General features: G+C 30.7%; 1 protein-coding gene across 1 annotated transcript; it reads left to right on the top strand.

Annotated features, from left to right (window-relative positions):
* The first annotated feature begins 556 nt into the window (after positions 1-556).
* LOC111276122 (endoglucanase 11-like) lies at positions 557-3,041 on the top strand. The gene is made up of 5 exons (XM_089754398.1): positions 557-854; positions 1,016-1,228; positions 1,448-1,648; positions 1,793-2,047; positions 2,292-3,041. The coding sequence occupies exons 1-5, from the start codon at positions 624-626 to the stop codon at positions 3,039-3,041; spliced, it is 1,650 nt and encodes a 549-aa protein (XP_089610524.1). The 5' UTR covers positions 557-623.
* Positions 3,042-14,593: the final 11,552 nt, after the last annotated feature.

The following is a 14,593-nucleotide window of genomic DNA, read 5'->3' as shown; positions in this document are numbered from 1 at the left end:
TTCATTCTTTTTTAAGGTACACTATGCTCCTATTTGACAATTAAAATAACTGGTCAATCATTTCAAATATTGATTTGCTTTCCAAAAATGAATATAGGATAGTAATAGTTTTTTTCTATCAGCCTACGTAGTCAAAAATTTTTAATTCATACCTTAAAAGACTAATATTAATTATAATTAACTTTACATGTCATTTTACTTTAATAATAAAAGTTTTTTAACTTTTTAAATAAAAATTTTATCACTAATTAAAATAGTAATTTAATTACTTTCATGAACTAAAATTATTATTATTATGTACTTGATTATTAAATTTAACTAAATATGATGATCTAATCACTATATAAATATCATAATTTTTGAAACGGTCATCCCATAATACAAAAAAATCACCTTAATAAAAACAAAATCCTGACTGGATCTATACATGACTTTATATTCTTAATTGCGTAAAGCGATATGAAACAGTAAAAAAATAAAAAAAAGTAGATCAATTCCACTTTTGCAAGTTCATATTGATTACCAAACTTATCAATATCGAAGCTATATATATATGGAGAGGGACTAAAAAGAGAGGAGTAGGAGAGGGAGGGAAAGGAGAAAACTTGGAGAAGCTATCCCCAATGGAGGAGAAAAGGCAACACTTAAATCAAAACAAGTTTCTTCAACATTGGTGCACTCTTTTGATCATCTCTTTGTTGGCCATATTCCCTTTAACTCAGTCTTTCGACTATGGCAAAGCTCTCTCCAAAAGCCTCCTCTACTTCGAATCCCAACGTTCCGGCCGCTTGCCCTACAATCAAAGAGTCACCTGGCGCCACCATTCTGGCCTCACCGATGGCCTAGAACAAGGGGTAAGTAGTCCATTTCAGCCTCATCTCCCCATGTGCACTAAAACTTCAATGTTTTAAAAATCAAATATTTGTTCATTTCAATGTTAAAAAATGATTATATATTGTAATGTATGGCATCAATGATTATAATATTGTAATGTATGGTATCTTTCTCATTTAAGGTGGACTTGGTGGGAGGGTACTATGATGCCGGAGACAATGTGAAATTTGGCCTGCCTATGGCATTCACCATTACCATGCTCTCATGGGGTGTCATTGAATATGGAGATGAAATCGCCACCGCTGGAGAGTATAGTCACGCTCTTGACGCGATCAAATGGGGAACTGATTATTTCATCAAAGCTCATACAAACCCAAATGTCTTATGGGCTGAGGTAAGACTGATAACTCTACCACACCAATTTTTGAAAATAGGAAATCACCGAACATATTATATTTTGATTTTCCATACTTTAGTTATAAGTTTGGTTTGCGACCTTTTCTTCGATCATTTAATTATAATTCTTTTTTAATTTCTTATGTATACTACTTCACATCATATTCATACAAGAAAAAAATAACTAAACTTTTTTATATTTAATGTTTTTAATTAGGTGGGTGACGGTGACACCGATCATTACTGTTGGCAGCGGCCGGAGGACATGACAACATCCCGGCGAGCCTACAAGGTGGATGAGAAGAACCCGGGATCGGACGTCTCCGGTGAGACAGCAGCTGCAATGGCGTCAGCCTCCATTGTGTTTAGGACAGCAAACCCACATTACTCTCGTCTACTATTGCAACATGCACAACAGGTAAGCCTACTTAAATGAGATTGCCATATTGTAACATAATGCAAGCTTTTGGTCAGCATATTAATTTCTTGCTTATTAATACATTTGAATTTAACTAAAAAATGGGTTTTTTTTTTTTTTTTTTTTTTTTATAAATTTGGGCAGTTGTTTGAATTTGGAGACAAGTTTAGAGGGAAGTATGATGAAAGTGTGAAGGTGGTGAAAGGGTACTATCCGTCGGTGAGTGGGTTTGAAGATGAGCTGTTGTGGGCAGCTTTGTGGCTATATAAGGCCACCGACAATGAGGATTATTTGAGATATGCTTTGGAGATGGCAAATGAGTTTGGTGGGATTACTTGGTCCGTAACTGAGTTTAGTTGGGATGTCAAGTTTGCTGGTCTTCAGATCATTGCTTCCATGGTAAAAATATATACGTGTCTGCACCCACATATGCACATAAAATTTTCGTATTTCTTTTAATAATATCATCAAAGCTGTTTTTCGGATTTTATTTGAATCTAGTCCTTATTTTATCTAATGCAAGGTTAGGGTTCGATTTTTTACACGTGCAAATTTTCCGTCCTCAATTTCTTTCTTATGCATCCGTCTGTTTTATGAAAAAAAATTGTTAACATTTATTATTCCAATTTCTCTGTTGATGCAGCTGTTGGTGGAAGAAAAGCATAGGAAAATGAAATTCAAGCATGTATTGGAACAGTATCATTCAAAGGCTGAATACTATTTATGTGCTTGCCTTAACAAAAACAATGTGACAAATGTGAACCGCACCCCAGGAGGGTTATTGTTCATCCGCCAATGGAATAACATGCAATATGTATCAAATGCAGCATTCCTTCTCACAGTTTACTCTGATCATCTTCGAGCTTCAAATCAACGGCTGAGATGCGATCGCGAAGACGTGGGTCCGGAAGAAGTCTTTGCTTTTGCAAAATCACAGGTTGATTACATCTTGGGTGCTAATCCAATGGCCATGAGTTACTTGGTTGGATATGGTTCAAGGTACCCTCAAAGGATGCACCACAGAGGAGCATCCATTGAATCTTATAGAGAGAACAAGGGATTTATTGGGTGCACTCAGGGGTATGATAACTGGTTTCAAAGAAATGATCCAAACCCTAATCTTGTTGTTGGGGCCCTTGTTGGTGGACCAGATAAGATGGATCAGTTTAGTGATGATAGGAAGAATTTCATTCAGACTGAGGCTTGCACCTATAATACAGCAAGCCTGGTTGGGGCTTTGGCTAAGTTGCATGGTTTTGAAAATGGAGATTTTAATACTCCTTTGGTTGCCCAAAAATCAATTTCTCAATTGAAATTGTTCAAACATAATATGCAACCAATCTTATATGCACAGGAAAAGAAGAACAAGAGAAGTTTGTACAGAAAGGAATAAAAAGAATTGTTCGTTTTTGAAGCTGAATAATAATTCATTGTTTTCCTTATTTAAGCAACTTTTTCTTGCCAATTTTTTAAATATTGTCAAGGATATTTTTTAATTTTGTCTACATTCTTTTATAATAATATGATATATTCAAAAGAGTTTATATTTGATACATTATTAATATATAAATTCAATATACTATCAATGAATCATGATGATAACTTATTAATGAAATGAATTAGATGATAATATCTTATTGATGAATAAAATTAAAAAAAAAATTTCACTGATAGTATATAAAATATATATACTAACAATTTTGATAATATATCAAATATATCGACATAATATGTTCATATGAAGTCATGTTGGAAATGCGTGTCAAAGCAAAAATAGAAATTTTCTTTTTCAAGTGCAAACAAAAAGACTTGTCTAGTTACAATTATAAAATTTAAAATGCACAAGGATGATTATGCTTGTGGAATGGAATTTGGATGTATCTTGTTAGCTCTATACCTACCAACAAAGGTTCTCAATTGTGTGGCACATATTAATAGTGGTCTAAGTACCATAAGCCAACAAACCTTTAGGGTGTCTTTTTTCTCTCATTGATTTTGGAACCATATGAATCAACCAATCTTTTTCACTAGGGTTGGTTTCCTTTGATGAAGATTGCAGCATACTGAACTCCAAAACTGAAGAACATAACAGCAAAAATATGCTACATGAATGGTAAACCAGACAATAATCAAGCAAAGATTCAAAGCCACTAATAAATCAAAGATAAGCAAAGATTGACAATTTGGTTACTGCAGGAATACAGGAATTGATAAACATACTACATGACAAAGTACATGTGAGCTTATATGTTGAACAGGAAAAATAACAGACAATGCTTGGCGCAACGATTTTGTATCCGTTCGACGAATTTAAAAATGAAATAAAAAATAACGGAGTCGTCACCAATTTTTTTTTTGGTTTAGTGCGATTGATCACCTATTAAAACATATCATTTTAATAAAATCTTAAAATTAATTAAAATTTATTAAGAGGATAATTTTAGGGTCTACGCAACAGTTTGGGTTCGAGAGTCGGTTACGTATGAAGAAGGATTAGCACCCCCACAATACCCGTTTAAAATGGTACCAATTAACTATGTGTTATCAATTGATTTTAATATAAACAGTCTTATTTTCGGTGTTTAAAAAATAATTTTTTTGATTTTTTTCATTTGTTGGAAATTTTTTAGTGCTTAAATTTTATTTGAGAAAAATAAATTAAAACCCTTTTTCGAAATAATTTTTAAAATATTCCAGTACGTTGGTAACATTAGAAGAACATTTTTTCACCTAAAGATTTTTTAGGTATCTTTTCTCGGAATACCTTATAATTTTATCCTTGGAGGCTCAAATTTACTTTTCGTAAAACAACTGTCATGCATGCAATGCGAAATGTTACCATATTGATGCACACATTTTATTCTCTTTTTTAAAAATTTTATTAATTGTTTAATTAATATTTTCATTTAAAAAAAAAAGAAAAGAAGAATTTTTATTATATTGAAGTTTTTCTATAAATATTTCAATACACTGAAATATTTAAAAAACTTTTTCACTTAGGAGTTTTGTAAAATATCACTACTCGGAATACTTTTATAATCTCATCATTGGATAAAATTTCTTTTTTCTTATTTTTTATTACTATTCCTTTATCACTTTATTTTTCAATAATTAGTTAATTTTATTTATTATTAATAGAAATTTTTTTTTGTTATATTGAAAACTTTTTATAAATACTCTAATACACTGGTAGTATTTAAAAAAATCTTTTCACCTAGAAATTTCATAGGTATCACTACTCGGAGTACCTTTGAATCTCATCGTCGGATAAAAATTTATTTTTCTTATTTTTTATTAATTTATAAGATTTATTCTAAAATTAACAAAATTATAAAAAAAACTTTATTGTATATTTTATCATATATTTTTATTTATTTCAACAAAAAATTATTTTAACAGATATAAACATTTTAATATGCAAGAATATTAATAATAAAATTTAAAGTAATAGATAAAATAATAATAATTTTTTTTTACCTGAACCGGATCAATCAACGTCTAATCAACGTGGGTTTAGGTCGGTTTAGCAGTTTGATCCTGTTGGTTCGAGTTCAGTGGTTCGATGTCAGTCTGGGCAGGTTCAACTGGATCGATCGAAAGATAAAAGAGAGAATGGGTCATCGGGTCGGGTGCATGGATCTCGGGTCAGGTTACAGGTTGACGTGCAGATCTTCTGGGATTGAAACAGAGTCATTTTGCTTTTTTCCTAAATGGCGTCTTTTTGAAAGGCTATTTAAAAGCCCAATTAGCTATTTTTTTTGCTCTCTTCTTTTTTTCTCTCTCTCTTTCTCCCAGGTTCTCTCTTTCTCTCTCTAGCAACCCAAAATCTGGTGACTGTTCCATCATGCCGACCGTCGTCGGTGGTTGCCAGTTGCCATTCGTCGGTCATCAAAAAATTCTAAGATTCACCAAATGGATGTCCCAGCTTCCTGAGTCCAGATCTAGGCTTGTTTTTGTGAAAAAGAGGCTTCAAATGACATAGATTTGACCTGAAAGGTTCGACCAAAAATTTTTTGTGTCTATGCTGTTTTTTGTTTGGCGTTGCGGTCCTCATTTTTAGAGGATGTTGTTTCTGTGTTTGTATGTGTTTGGTTTGCTTTGAAATTTTTTGTTTGATAGAAAGTTATTATTTTTAATTTGACAGATTTTTTTTAGAGGGTTTCGAGTTTTTTTTTTATGGTGTTTTTACAGCTTTATTTATAAAGCAAAATTAAGATCAAAATCTTAATTTTTTGAGATTTTGATCACTTACAATTAGGGCAGCCACCGGTTGTTAGAACGACTGACAACTGCAAGCAGTTGTCAGAGCCGCTACAAGAAAAATAAAAAAAATAAGTAAATAAATAAATAGATAAATAAAATGGTGTCAACAACTGTCCTTCTTTACTTATTTTTGAGAATCAAGAATTAAGGCAAAGATAAACAGACAACCATTTTATCCCAAAAAAAAAAAAAAAGAAACATTAAGCATAAAACCCTCTATTTTTTTTTTAAATTTAAAAGGCTCATCTAAACAGAGGCTCAATAACTTTAAAATTCATAATCTTAGGAAAGTTCCTCTAAGCAGAGGCTCAACAACTTTAAAAATTCATATTGAGAAAAAGCTCATCTTAGCAAAGGCTCAACAACTTCAAAATTCATCTTGAAAAAAACTCTTCTAAGCAGAGGCTCAATAATTTTAAAATTCTATCTTGAAAAAAGCTCCTCTCAGCAGATGTTTCACAACTTTAAAAATTCTCATCTTAAAAAAAGCTCATCTCAACAGAGGCCCAACGACTTTAAAATTCATCTTGAAAAAGCTCTTCTCAATAGAGGCTCAACGACTTTAAAATTCTATCTTGAAAAAAGCTCACCTTAGTAGATGCTCCACAACTTTAAAAATTCATTATCTTAGAAAAGCTCATTTAAGCGGAGGCTCAACAACTTTAAAATTCATCTTGAAAAGAGTTCCTCTAAGCGAATGCTCAACAACTTTAAAATTTTATCTTGAAAAAAGTTTCTCTCAGCAGAGGCTCCATAACTTTAAAATTCATCTTCAAAAAAGCTCTTTTAAGCAAAGGCTCCACAACTTTAAAATTTTATCTTGAAAAAAGCTCATCTCAGTAGAACCTCCACAACTTTAAAAATTTTCATCTTGAAAAAGGCTCCTCTCAACAGAAGCTCAATGACTTTAAAATTCATCTCGAAAAAGCTTCTCAACAGAAGCTCAACAACTTTAAAATTCTCTCTTGAAAAAAGCTCCTCTTAGTAGAGCCTCTGTAACTTTAAAAATTCATCATCTTGAAAAAACTCCTTTAAGCAGAGGTTCAACAACTTTAAAATTCCATCTTGAAAAAATCTCCTCTAATTTTAAATTATCATCTTGAAAAAGCTCCTCTAAGCAAAGATTCGATAACTTTAAAAATTTATCTTGAAAAAGCTCTTCTAAGTAGAGGCTTAACAATTTTAAAATTCATCATCTTAGAAAAGCTCCTCTAAGCAGAGACTCAATAACTTTAAAAATTTATTTTAAAAAAGCTCATCTAAGTAGAGGCTTAACAAGCAGAGGCTCAACAACTTTAAAATTTCATTAAAAAAATAACTTTGAATATCACTATCGAAGGATAAATAATCTCGGATATCACCATCGACAAGATGTAATTCAAACCTTAACACTCGGATATCACCACCGAAAAAATGTAATTCAAATCTTAACACTCAGATATCACCACCGAGAAAATGCTCGGATATCACCTTCTAGAAAATACAATTCAAACCTTGACAATCGGATATCACCATTGAGAAAATATAATTCAAATCTTGACACTCGGATATCACCACAGAAAAGATGCAAATGATTTTTTTTTAATACCTGAATATCACCACCGAGTGATTTTAATAATGTCTTGGATTTCACCACTAGGAAAATGCAAATAAAAATTTAAACTTTAAACTTCGATATCACCACCGATAATATGCAAATGACTTCGGATATCACCACCTAAAGAAACTCGAATATCACCATTGAGAAAATGTAATTCAAGCTTTAATACTCTAATATCACCATTGAGAGAATGCAAATGTAAATTCAAACTTTAAACTCGGATATCACCATCGAGAAGATGCAATTCAAATTTTAATACTCTGATATTACCACTGAAAGAATGCCAATGCAAATTCAAACTTTAAACTCGAATATCACCACCAAAAAGATGCAATTCAAACCTTAACACTTGGATATCACCATCGAAAAGATGCATATGACTTTTTTTTTAATACTCGGCTATCACCACCGAGTGATTTTGAAAATATCTTGGATTTCACCAACAAGAAAATAAAAATAAAAATTTAAACTTTAAACTCGGATATCACCACCGATAATATGCAAATGACTTCGGATATCACCATCGAAGGAAACTCGAATATCACCACCGAAGGAAACTCGAATATCACCATCGAAAAAATGTAATTTAAGCTTTAATTCTCAGATATCACCACCAAGAGAATGCAAATGCAAATTCAAATTTTAAACTCGGATATCACTATCGAAAAGATATAATTCAAACCTTAACACTCAGATATCACCACCAAAAAGATGCAAATAACCTTTTTTTTTTAATTCTCGAAAATCACCATTGAGTGATTTTGAAAATGTCTTGGATTTCACCACCAAGAAAATGTAAATACAAATTTAAACTTTAAACTCGGATATCACCATCGATTAATTTTGAAAATATCTTGGATATCATCATCAAGAAAATGAAATTCATACTTTAATACTCGGATATCATCATCGAAAACTTTGAAAATAATTTATCACAATATTTTTTTTAATTGATGCCGATTTCACTGGGTTAACAACCTTCTTGCCAGCTAGATTGAGCTCAAAGCTCTCATCTTGTGCCATCTCATCTTGATATTTTGAATAAGTTTTTGCCCTTTTTTTTTTCTTTTTTAATGCTTCCAAATTTGGTGAATACCATTATGATGCAAATGTCTTCTCTTAAAATAAGGATGCAAATATAAATGTCTTTTCTTAAATGATGCATATGAAATACAAATGTCTTTTCTTAAATGATGCATATGAAATACAAATGTCTTTTCTTAAAATACCAATACACACATGCTTTATCAATGAAGGACAAGCTAATGATGCAAATGCAATGTTAAAAGGTTCAAATGCTCAAAAAAAAAAATTTTTAAATAGGTCAAGATATAATACTACCTAAAATCTTCTTTTCTTCAAAGTTTTCTTTCATTCAATCCCGAATCTTCCATCTCAATTCCAAATCCTTTCTTTGTGCTCATTTTCATCAATTTTGCTTTCTTTCTTCTCAATTTAGATTTCTCGACTTTTCTTTCCATTTTTATCTTCAAATCGAATATGCATATGACCAATTCAAACTTGATGAAAGGGAATTAAAAAAATAAACCCTCAAACCATGGTAAAAACTCAACTGATTAAACATACTTTTGTGTTCCCATATTGCCTTTTATTTTACTCAAAATTTTTTCAAAATTTTATTTTTTCTCTTTAAAAACATTTTATTTTAATGACAAAATTCTAAAAAAAAATTACCTTAGTCAACATCTATGAAACAATGTGACTCTTAAGTCTCTAAAAAAAATGGTGATCATTATTATCCACATGGTAATTATATCTTTTCAAAAGGCTATGATGATTAATTGTCAAACTAAGGTCTATTTGGGAAAATTAAATTTTTATCTAGGGTCAACAATAAATTTTTTGGAAAGGTTCTTTTGTGGTTAAATCAGATTTGACACTCTTTTTAGTATCATAATGTGATATTTTAATAGATGTTAAGACGAGCTATGCTAAATTTAAGATCATATTAGGAAAGGCCAAGATTTTTTGATCTCAATGATTGGTTGCAATGAGTTTTCATGTTGCAATCTCATTTTTACTCTAAACTACCTTTTTTTTTTGGGTTTTCACCCTAGAGTTTTATTCTTCCATTTTTTTCTTTTTTTTTTTTACGATTTCATCGTGCACTCAAGTACTCTTGTGAAAGAGAAAATTTTGCAAAGAAAATAGACAAAAGTGAAATTGGTCATGAGGATTCTATAAAGAACAAACTCTTCAGTTCAAATATTCATGTTTGATTGAAATGGACTTTTCAAGGTATGTAACATAGGCCAGGGTTTGAGGTTCTAAAAGAATGGATAAACAAGCCCAAAACATGTGTTTGAAGATGATCAGACTAATTATCATTTTACATCATGTGAATGACTCTTTTTTTTTTAAAGGGCATTCATCCATTTTTTTTTTAGTCGTAATCGTTACATTCTTTCCCTTTTTTTTCTTTTCATTTTTACTCTTTCTTGCATATTTCAACATTTGTTGGAATATGTTCAAAACTTCTAAAACTTAATTTTTTGGACATTTACCCTTACAACTGAAGGCATTCTTTCTTTATTATTGAAGCATGACTTCACTAATTTTTTTTTTTATTTTTGTATTTTTCCCTAATGTAGAAGATGATCCTTGATTAAAGTTCATTTAAAAAGAATTCACTAGGCTCAAAGGGATAGCAAACAGATAATTTCTTATTTATGAAAGGATAAAAAAAGATGATCATTTGTCATCTCAAGCCTAGTCACTTGTGCTGAAGAGTGATTCCTTGAAAAATTAAAATTTTATTTTTCTCACCTCTTTTATTTTTATCTTTTTTTGCTTTTTTTTGTATTTTTTCACTTTCTCTTTTGGGATCATTTGAATATTTAGAGTGCACGATGTACCCATTAATATTTTTTCTTTTGCTTTTTTCTCTCTTTTTTTTCCTTCACAACTCATATGACAACCAATCTTTGTTCTATCTTGGTAAGTCAACAAGGTTTGTGTGACAATGAGAATCATGTCGAAAGGGTTTTTTTTAGGTCCTGATTGTGCACATCATTACCAAATTGGATAGTGGCATGAACTAGATAATTTTGGGGCAATTGAAAACCATTCTCTTTTGTCAATATGCCCCTAGAGAAAAATGTGCATTTGTGTATTCATGGCTATGGCTTTTTGTTTGAAGTATAGTCTTGACACCTATCAAGTCACCAACATCTAGAAAAAAAACATCATATTTGTCTAATTTTTAAAAAATTTAAATGATTTTTCCAAATTGATTATTTCAGTGTTTGTTGCCTTGACAAGAGGTATCACAAAGTTCAAAATTGCATCATTTGGTGCATTAAGGTTTTTCAAGTGATTTTGGGACATGAAAAGGACACGAGAATATTTTATTTGGATATGTTCATAATAACAATCACCAAAATTTTTGAAATTTTTATTATGAAAAGAAAAAAAAATTCATTATTTTATACAAAACTTAAAAAATATATTTTTTCTTAATTAGCATTCAGATTCAACTTTTATATAAGTCATGAAGTTCATACACATGTCTAATACAGAAGTGAAAAAAGAAACAAAAGGGGCACATTTTTTATTTTGAATCAATCCACCTCTTTGTAACACTAAATGAAGTATCTATCATTTTCCAAGAAAAGCCACAGAATCATTCTTTAATTCCTTATCGTCCATCACATCAATGCTTTAACACTCTTGGTTTATCTTTTTTCCAATATATCAAGGTAGAGAGTTTTCAATAACATGATGATCATTGTTAGTTTTCAATTTTATTTTTTTAGCTTTAATGAGATCTCTAACATTGTATTTCAGTGCAGGACAGTTCTCTGTTGAGTGACCCCGATTTCAATTATGGTAATCACATTTTGCATTAGGATCGTACCATTTTAGATAAGGGGGTCGAAGGGGTTTTAGATGCACAGGTTCCAAAAGTCGATTCTGGATAAGTTGGGATAACAATTCTATGTAAGATATAGGAATAGGGTCAAAAATGATTTTTTTTTTCATATTTCTTGGGGCTCTTAGACCACACCTGGATTGGATCTTTGTTTTGATATGGTAGGTGCAACGAAATGGTTGTATGAATAGCTGGGTATTTGAAAAAAAGACTGAAAATGAGGTATACAAACTGGTTGTTGTAGCGGTTGATATGATTGATAAGGATAAGGGATGGATGTGACATTGTTTATTGGTGTAGGGTGTGGAGTGAAACCTCTGAACTATTGCCCCATATAGTTTGCTATTTGGGCTTCATTCTCTTTTTTTTTGGGCTTCACTTTTTTTTGCTTCACTTGTTTCTCCTACATTGAGCTTACCATTTTTTATAACATTTTCAATAATCTCACCCGATATCACCATGTCTGTAAAGTTCTTGATTGCATTACCTATCAATCTCTCATAGTACGATACTTTTAAAGTATTCACAAATAAGACAATTATCTTTTTCTCGATGAAATGAGGTTGAACTTGTGCAACCACATCTCTTCATCTCTGTGTATACTCTCTAAAATTTTTTATTACTTTTTTTTTCATACTTTGTAGAGATAGACAGTCTGAAACCAGATCTGTGACATACCGATATTATGTAAGAAATGCCCTAGTGAGCTCTTGCCATGAATGAATATAAGTCTTATCTAATTAGATATACCATCTAGCTATAGATCCCATAAGATTATCTTGAAATACGTGCATCAACAACTTCTCATCATGAGCATATGCCACCATCTTACGATAATACATAGTGACATGAGTCATTGGGCATTTTATGTCATTATATTTTTCAAATTCAGGGACTTTAAATTTTAATGAAATGACCACATCTGAGACTAAATAAAGATCACTTGCATCCGTAGAGTCATAAAAATTCATTCCCTCTACGGCCCTAAGCCTTTCTTCCAATAACTTTATTTTCTCTTGGGCACTGATATATTTCACTTTCTCAGGTATCTTTATCCCTGTTTTTTTTTTCTCTTTTTAGGATCATCCAAATTAGGAATCAAGATTGGTTCAGGTGATTTTTTCATCATAACAGGATTGATAAAATTTTAAAATTGTCTTAGAGTAGATGTGGATGTCATTCCTGGATAAAGATTGAAATATCTTCTGGGAGTAAAAATTTGCACGTTGGTTCCTTGAGAAGGTACGGTTGGTTGTAGCTCAAACCTTGAAGGGTAAATAGGATCCACTATGTCTGGCAATTGCTCTTGAAAGCTGAAATGTCTTTCCACTACTTTTTTTTTTTATCAAGTTTCTTGAGCACGTCAATTATTTTATCAATATCTTCTTTTAGTTCTTCTCGAGCCTTCTCCATCTTCTCAAATTGACCAACTTATTCTTGTTCCATGATTCTTGTTTAAGCTATAGTATTATATGAATTGCAGGTAGGTTGAGTCAAAATTTTTGGTGTGTGAGCTGTTTTTGAACCTTTATTATCATAAATTTTTAAAATTAGAATGCCATGCATTAAAAATTTTATTTTTTTATTTTTGATTATTTTAAAAAAATGGTGCACATGATGCATGAATGCAAGTGAGAGATATTTGCTCTTGGATAAATTCTAACACTAGAAACTTTCATTGATTCATACAACTTTTGTTACATAAGATTTGAGCAAATCTATAGTTCTATGGGATCTATGAAGAACTTCTCGAGAGAAAGATGTCCTAGAACAAATACCTCGATGCAAAACTGTATGACATGATTATGCAAAAAAAAAAAAAACAAACAAAATCGAGTTAGTGTGAGGATGTGGTTTGAGAAAAAATATTTTTTTATGTTTTTGAGATTTTTTGTTTTGTTTTGTATTAGACATAAGTATTTCTTACAAGAAGATAGATGAAACTCTACCTAAAGCTGGTTTCTTAGACTTATTATATGCTGAGTTTGGATTGACACGTGTCTAAATATTCATAAATTGTTTCTCATTGTTGTCCACATTGGACTAGTAAAGCATTCCGATCCTCACTCATTATAGGTTACGAATGAAAAGGATTGAGTGAAAGTATTTTACTTACCATTGCGAAAGTTATCACCTCATAAGGACATAGGTATTTTACTTCTTGCTATAAGGAATGGAGCTTAGGTATAGAGCTCATGCATTGAGGTGCATCGTGTCATTGTGTGTGTACATGTTTCTTAATCTATCAAGAGTAATATATACAAAAAATAAAGCATAAGAGGCATAGTAAAAGAAATGTGTGTGAATTTTTTCTTTTTGTTTTCGATTTGTTTTATTTTTTACCCTTTTTTTATTAAAAGTGAAAAATAAAAATCTAATAAACCAATTAGGACTATTTAAATCAAAATTTAATGATAACATGTAATTAATTTTGGCTTGACTCTTGAAAACAAATGATCTCTCCAGTGGAGTCGTCAAGCTATCGTAATGGTTTTGTGTCCGTCCGACGAATTTAAAAACGAAATAAAAACTAATGAAGTCACCACCAATCTTTTTTGGCTAAGTGCAATTGGTCATATATTAAAACATATACTTTTAATGAAATCTTAAAATTAATTAAAATTTATTAAGATGATAATTTTAGGGTCTGCGCAACGATTTGGGTTTGAGAGTCAGTTACATGTGAGAAAAGATTAACACACTCACAATGTCCGTTTAAAATGTTACCAATTAACTATGTGTTATCCATTGATTTTAATATAAACAGTCTTATTTTCGGTGTTTAAAAAATAATTTTTTTGATTTTTTTCGTTTGTTGAAAATTTTTTTAGTACTCAAATTTTATTTGAGAAAAATAAATAAGAACCTTTTTATCGAAATAATTTTTAAAATGTTCCAGTACGTTGGTAACATTAGAAGAACTTCTTTTCACCTAGAGATTTCTTAGGCATCGCTTCTCGAAATACCTTAAAATCTCATCCTTTTAGGCTCAAATTTACTTTTCGTAAAAAAATTATGTCATGCATGCAATGCAAAATGTTACCATGTTGATGCACACATTTTATTCTCTTTTTTAAAAATTTTATTAATTATTTTATTAATATTTTCATTTTAAAAAAAAGAAAAATTTTTATTGTATTAAAATTTTTCTATAAATATTCCAATATACTGGTAATATTTAAAGAAACCT

Source organism: Durio zibethinus, chromosome 25, assembly GCF_047325235.1.
Source record: "Durio zibethinus cultivar Kanyao isolate XHJ-2024 chromosome 25, ASM4732523v1, whole genome shotgun sequence".
Lineage (NCBI taxonomy): Eukaryota > Viridiplantae > Streptophyta > Magnoliopsida > Malvales > Malvaceae > Durio > Durio zibethinus.
The sequence above is the reverse complement of the archived record's forward strand: the minus strand, read 5'-3'. Positions and strand labels throughout refer to the sequence as shown.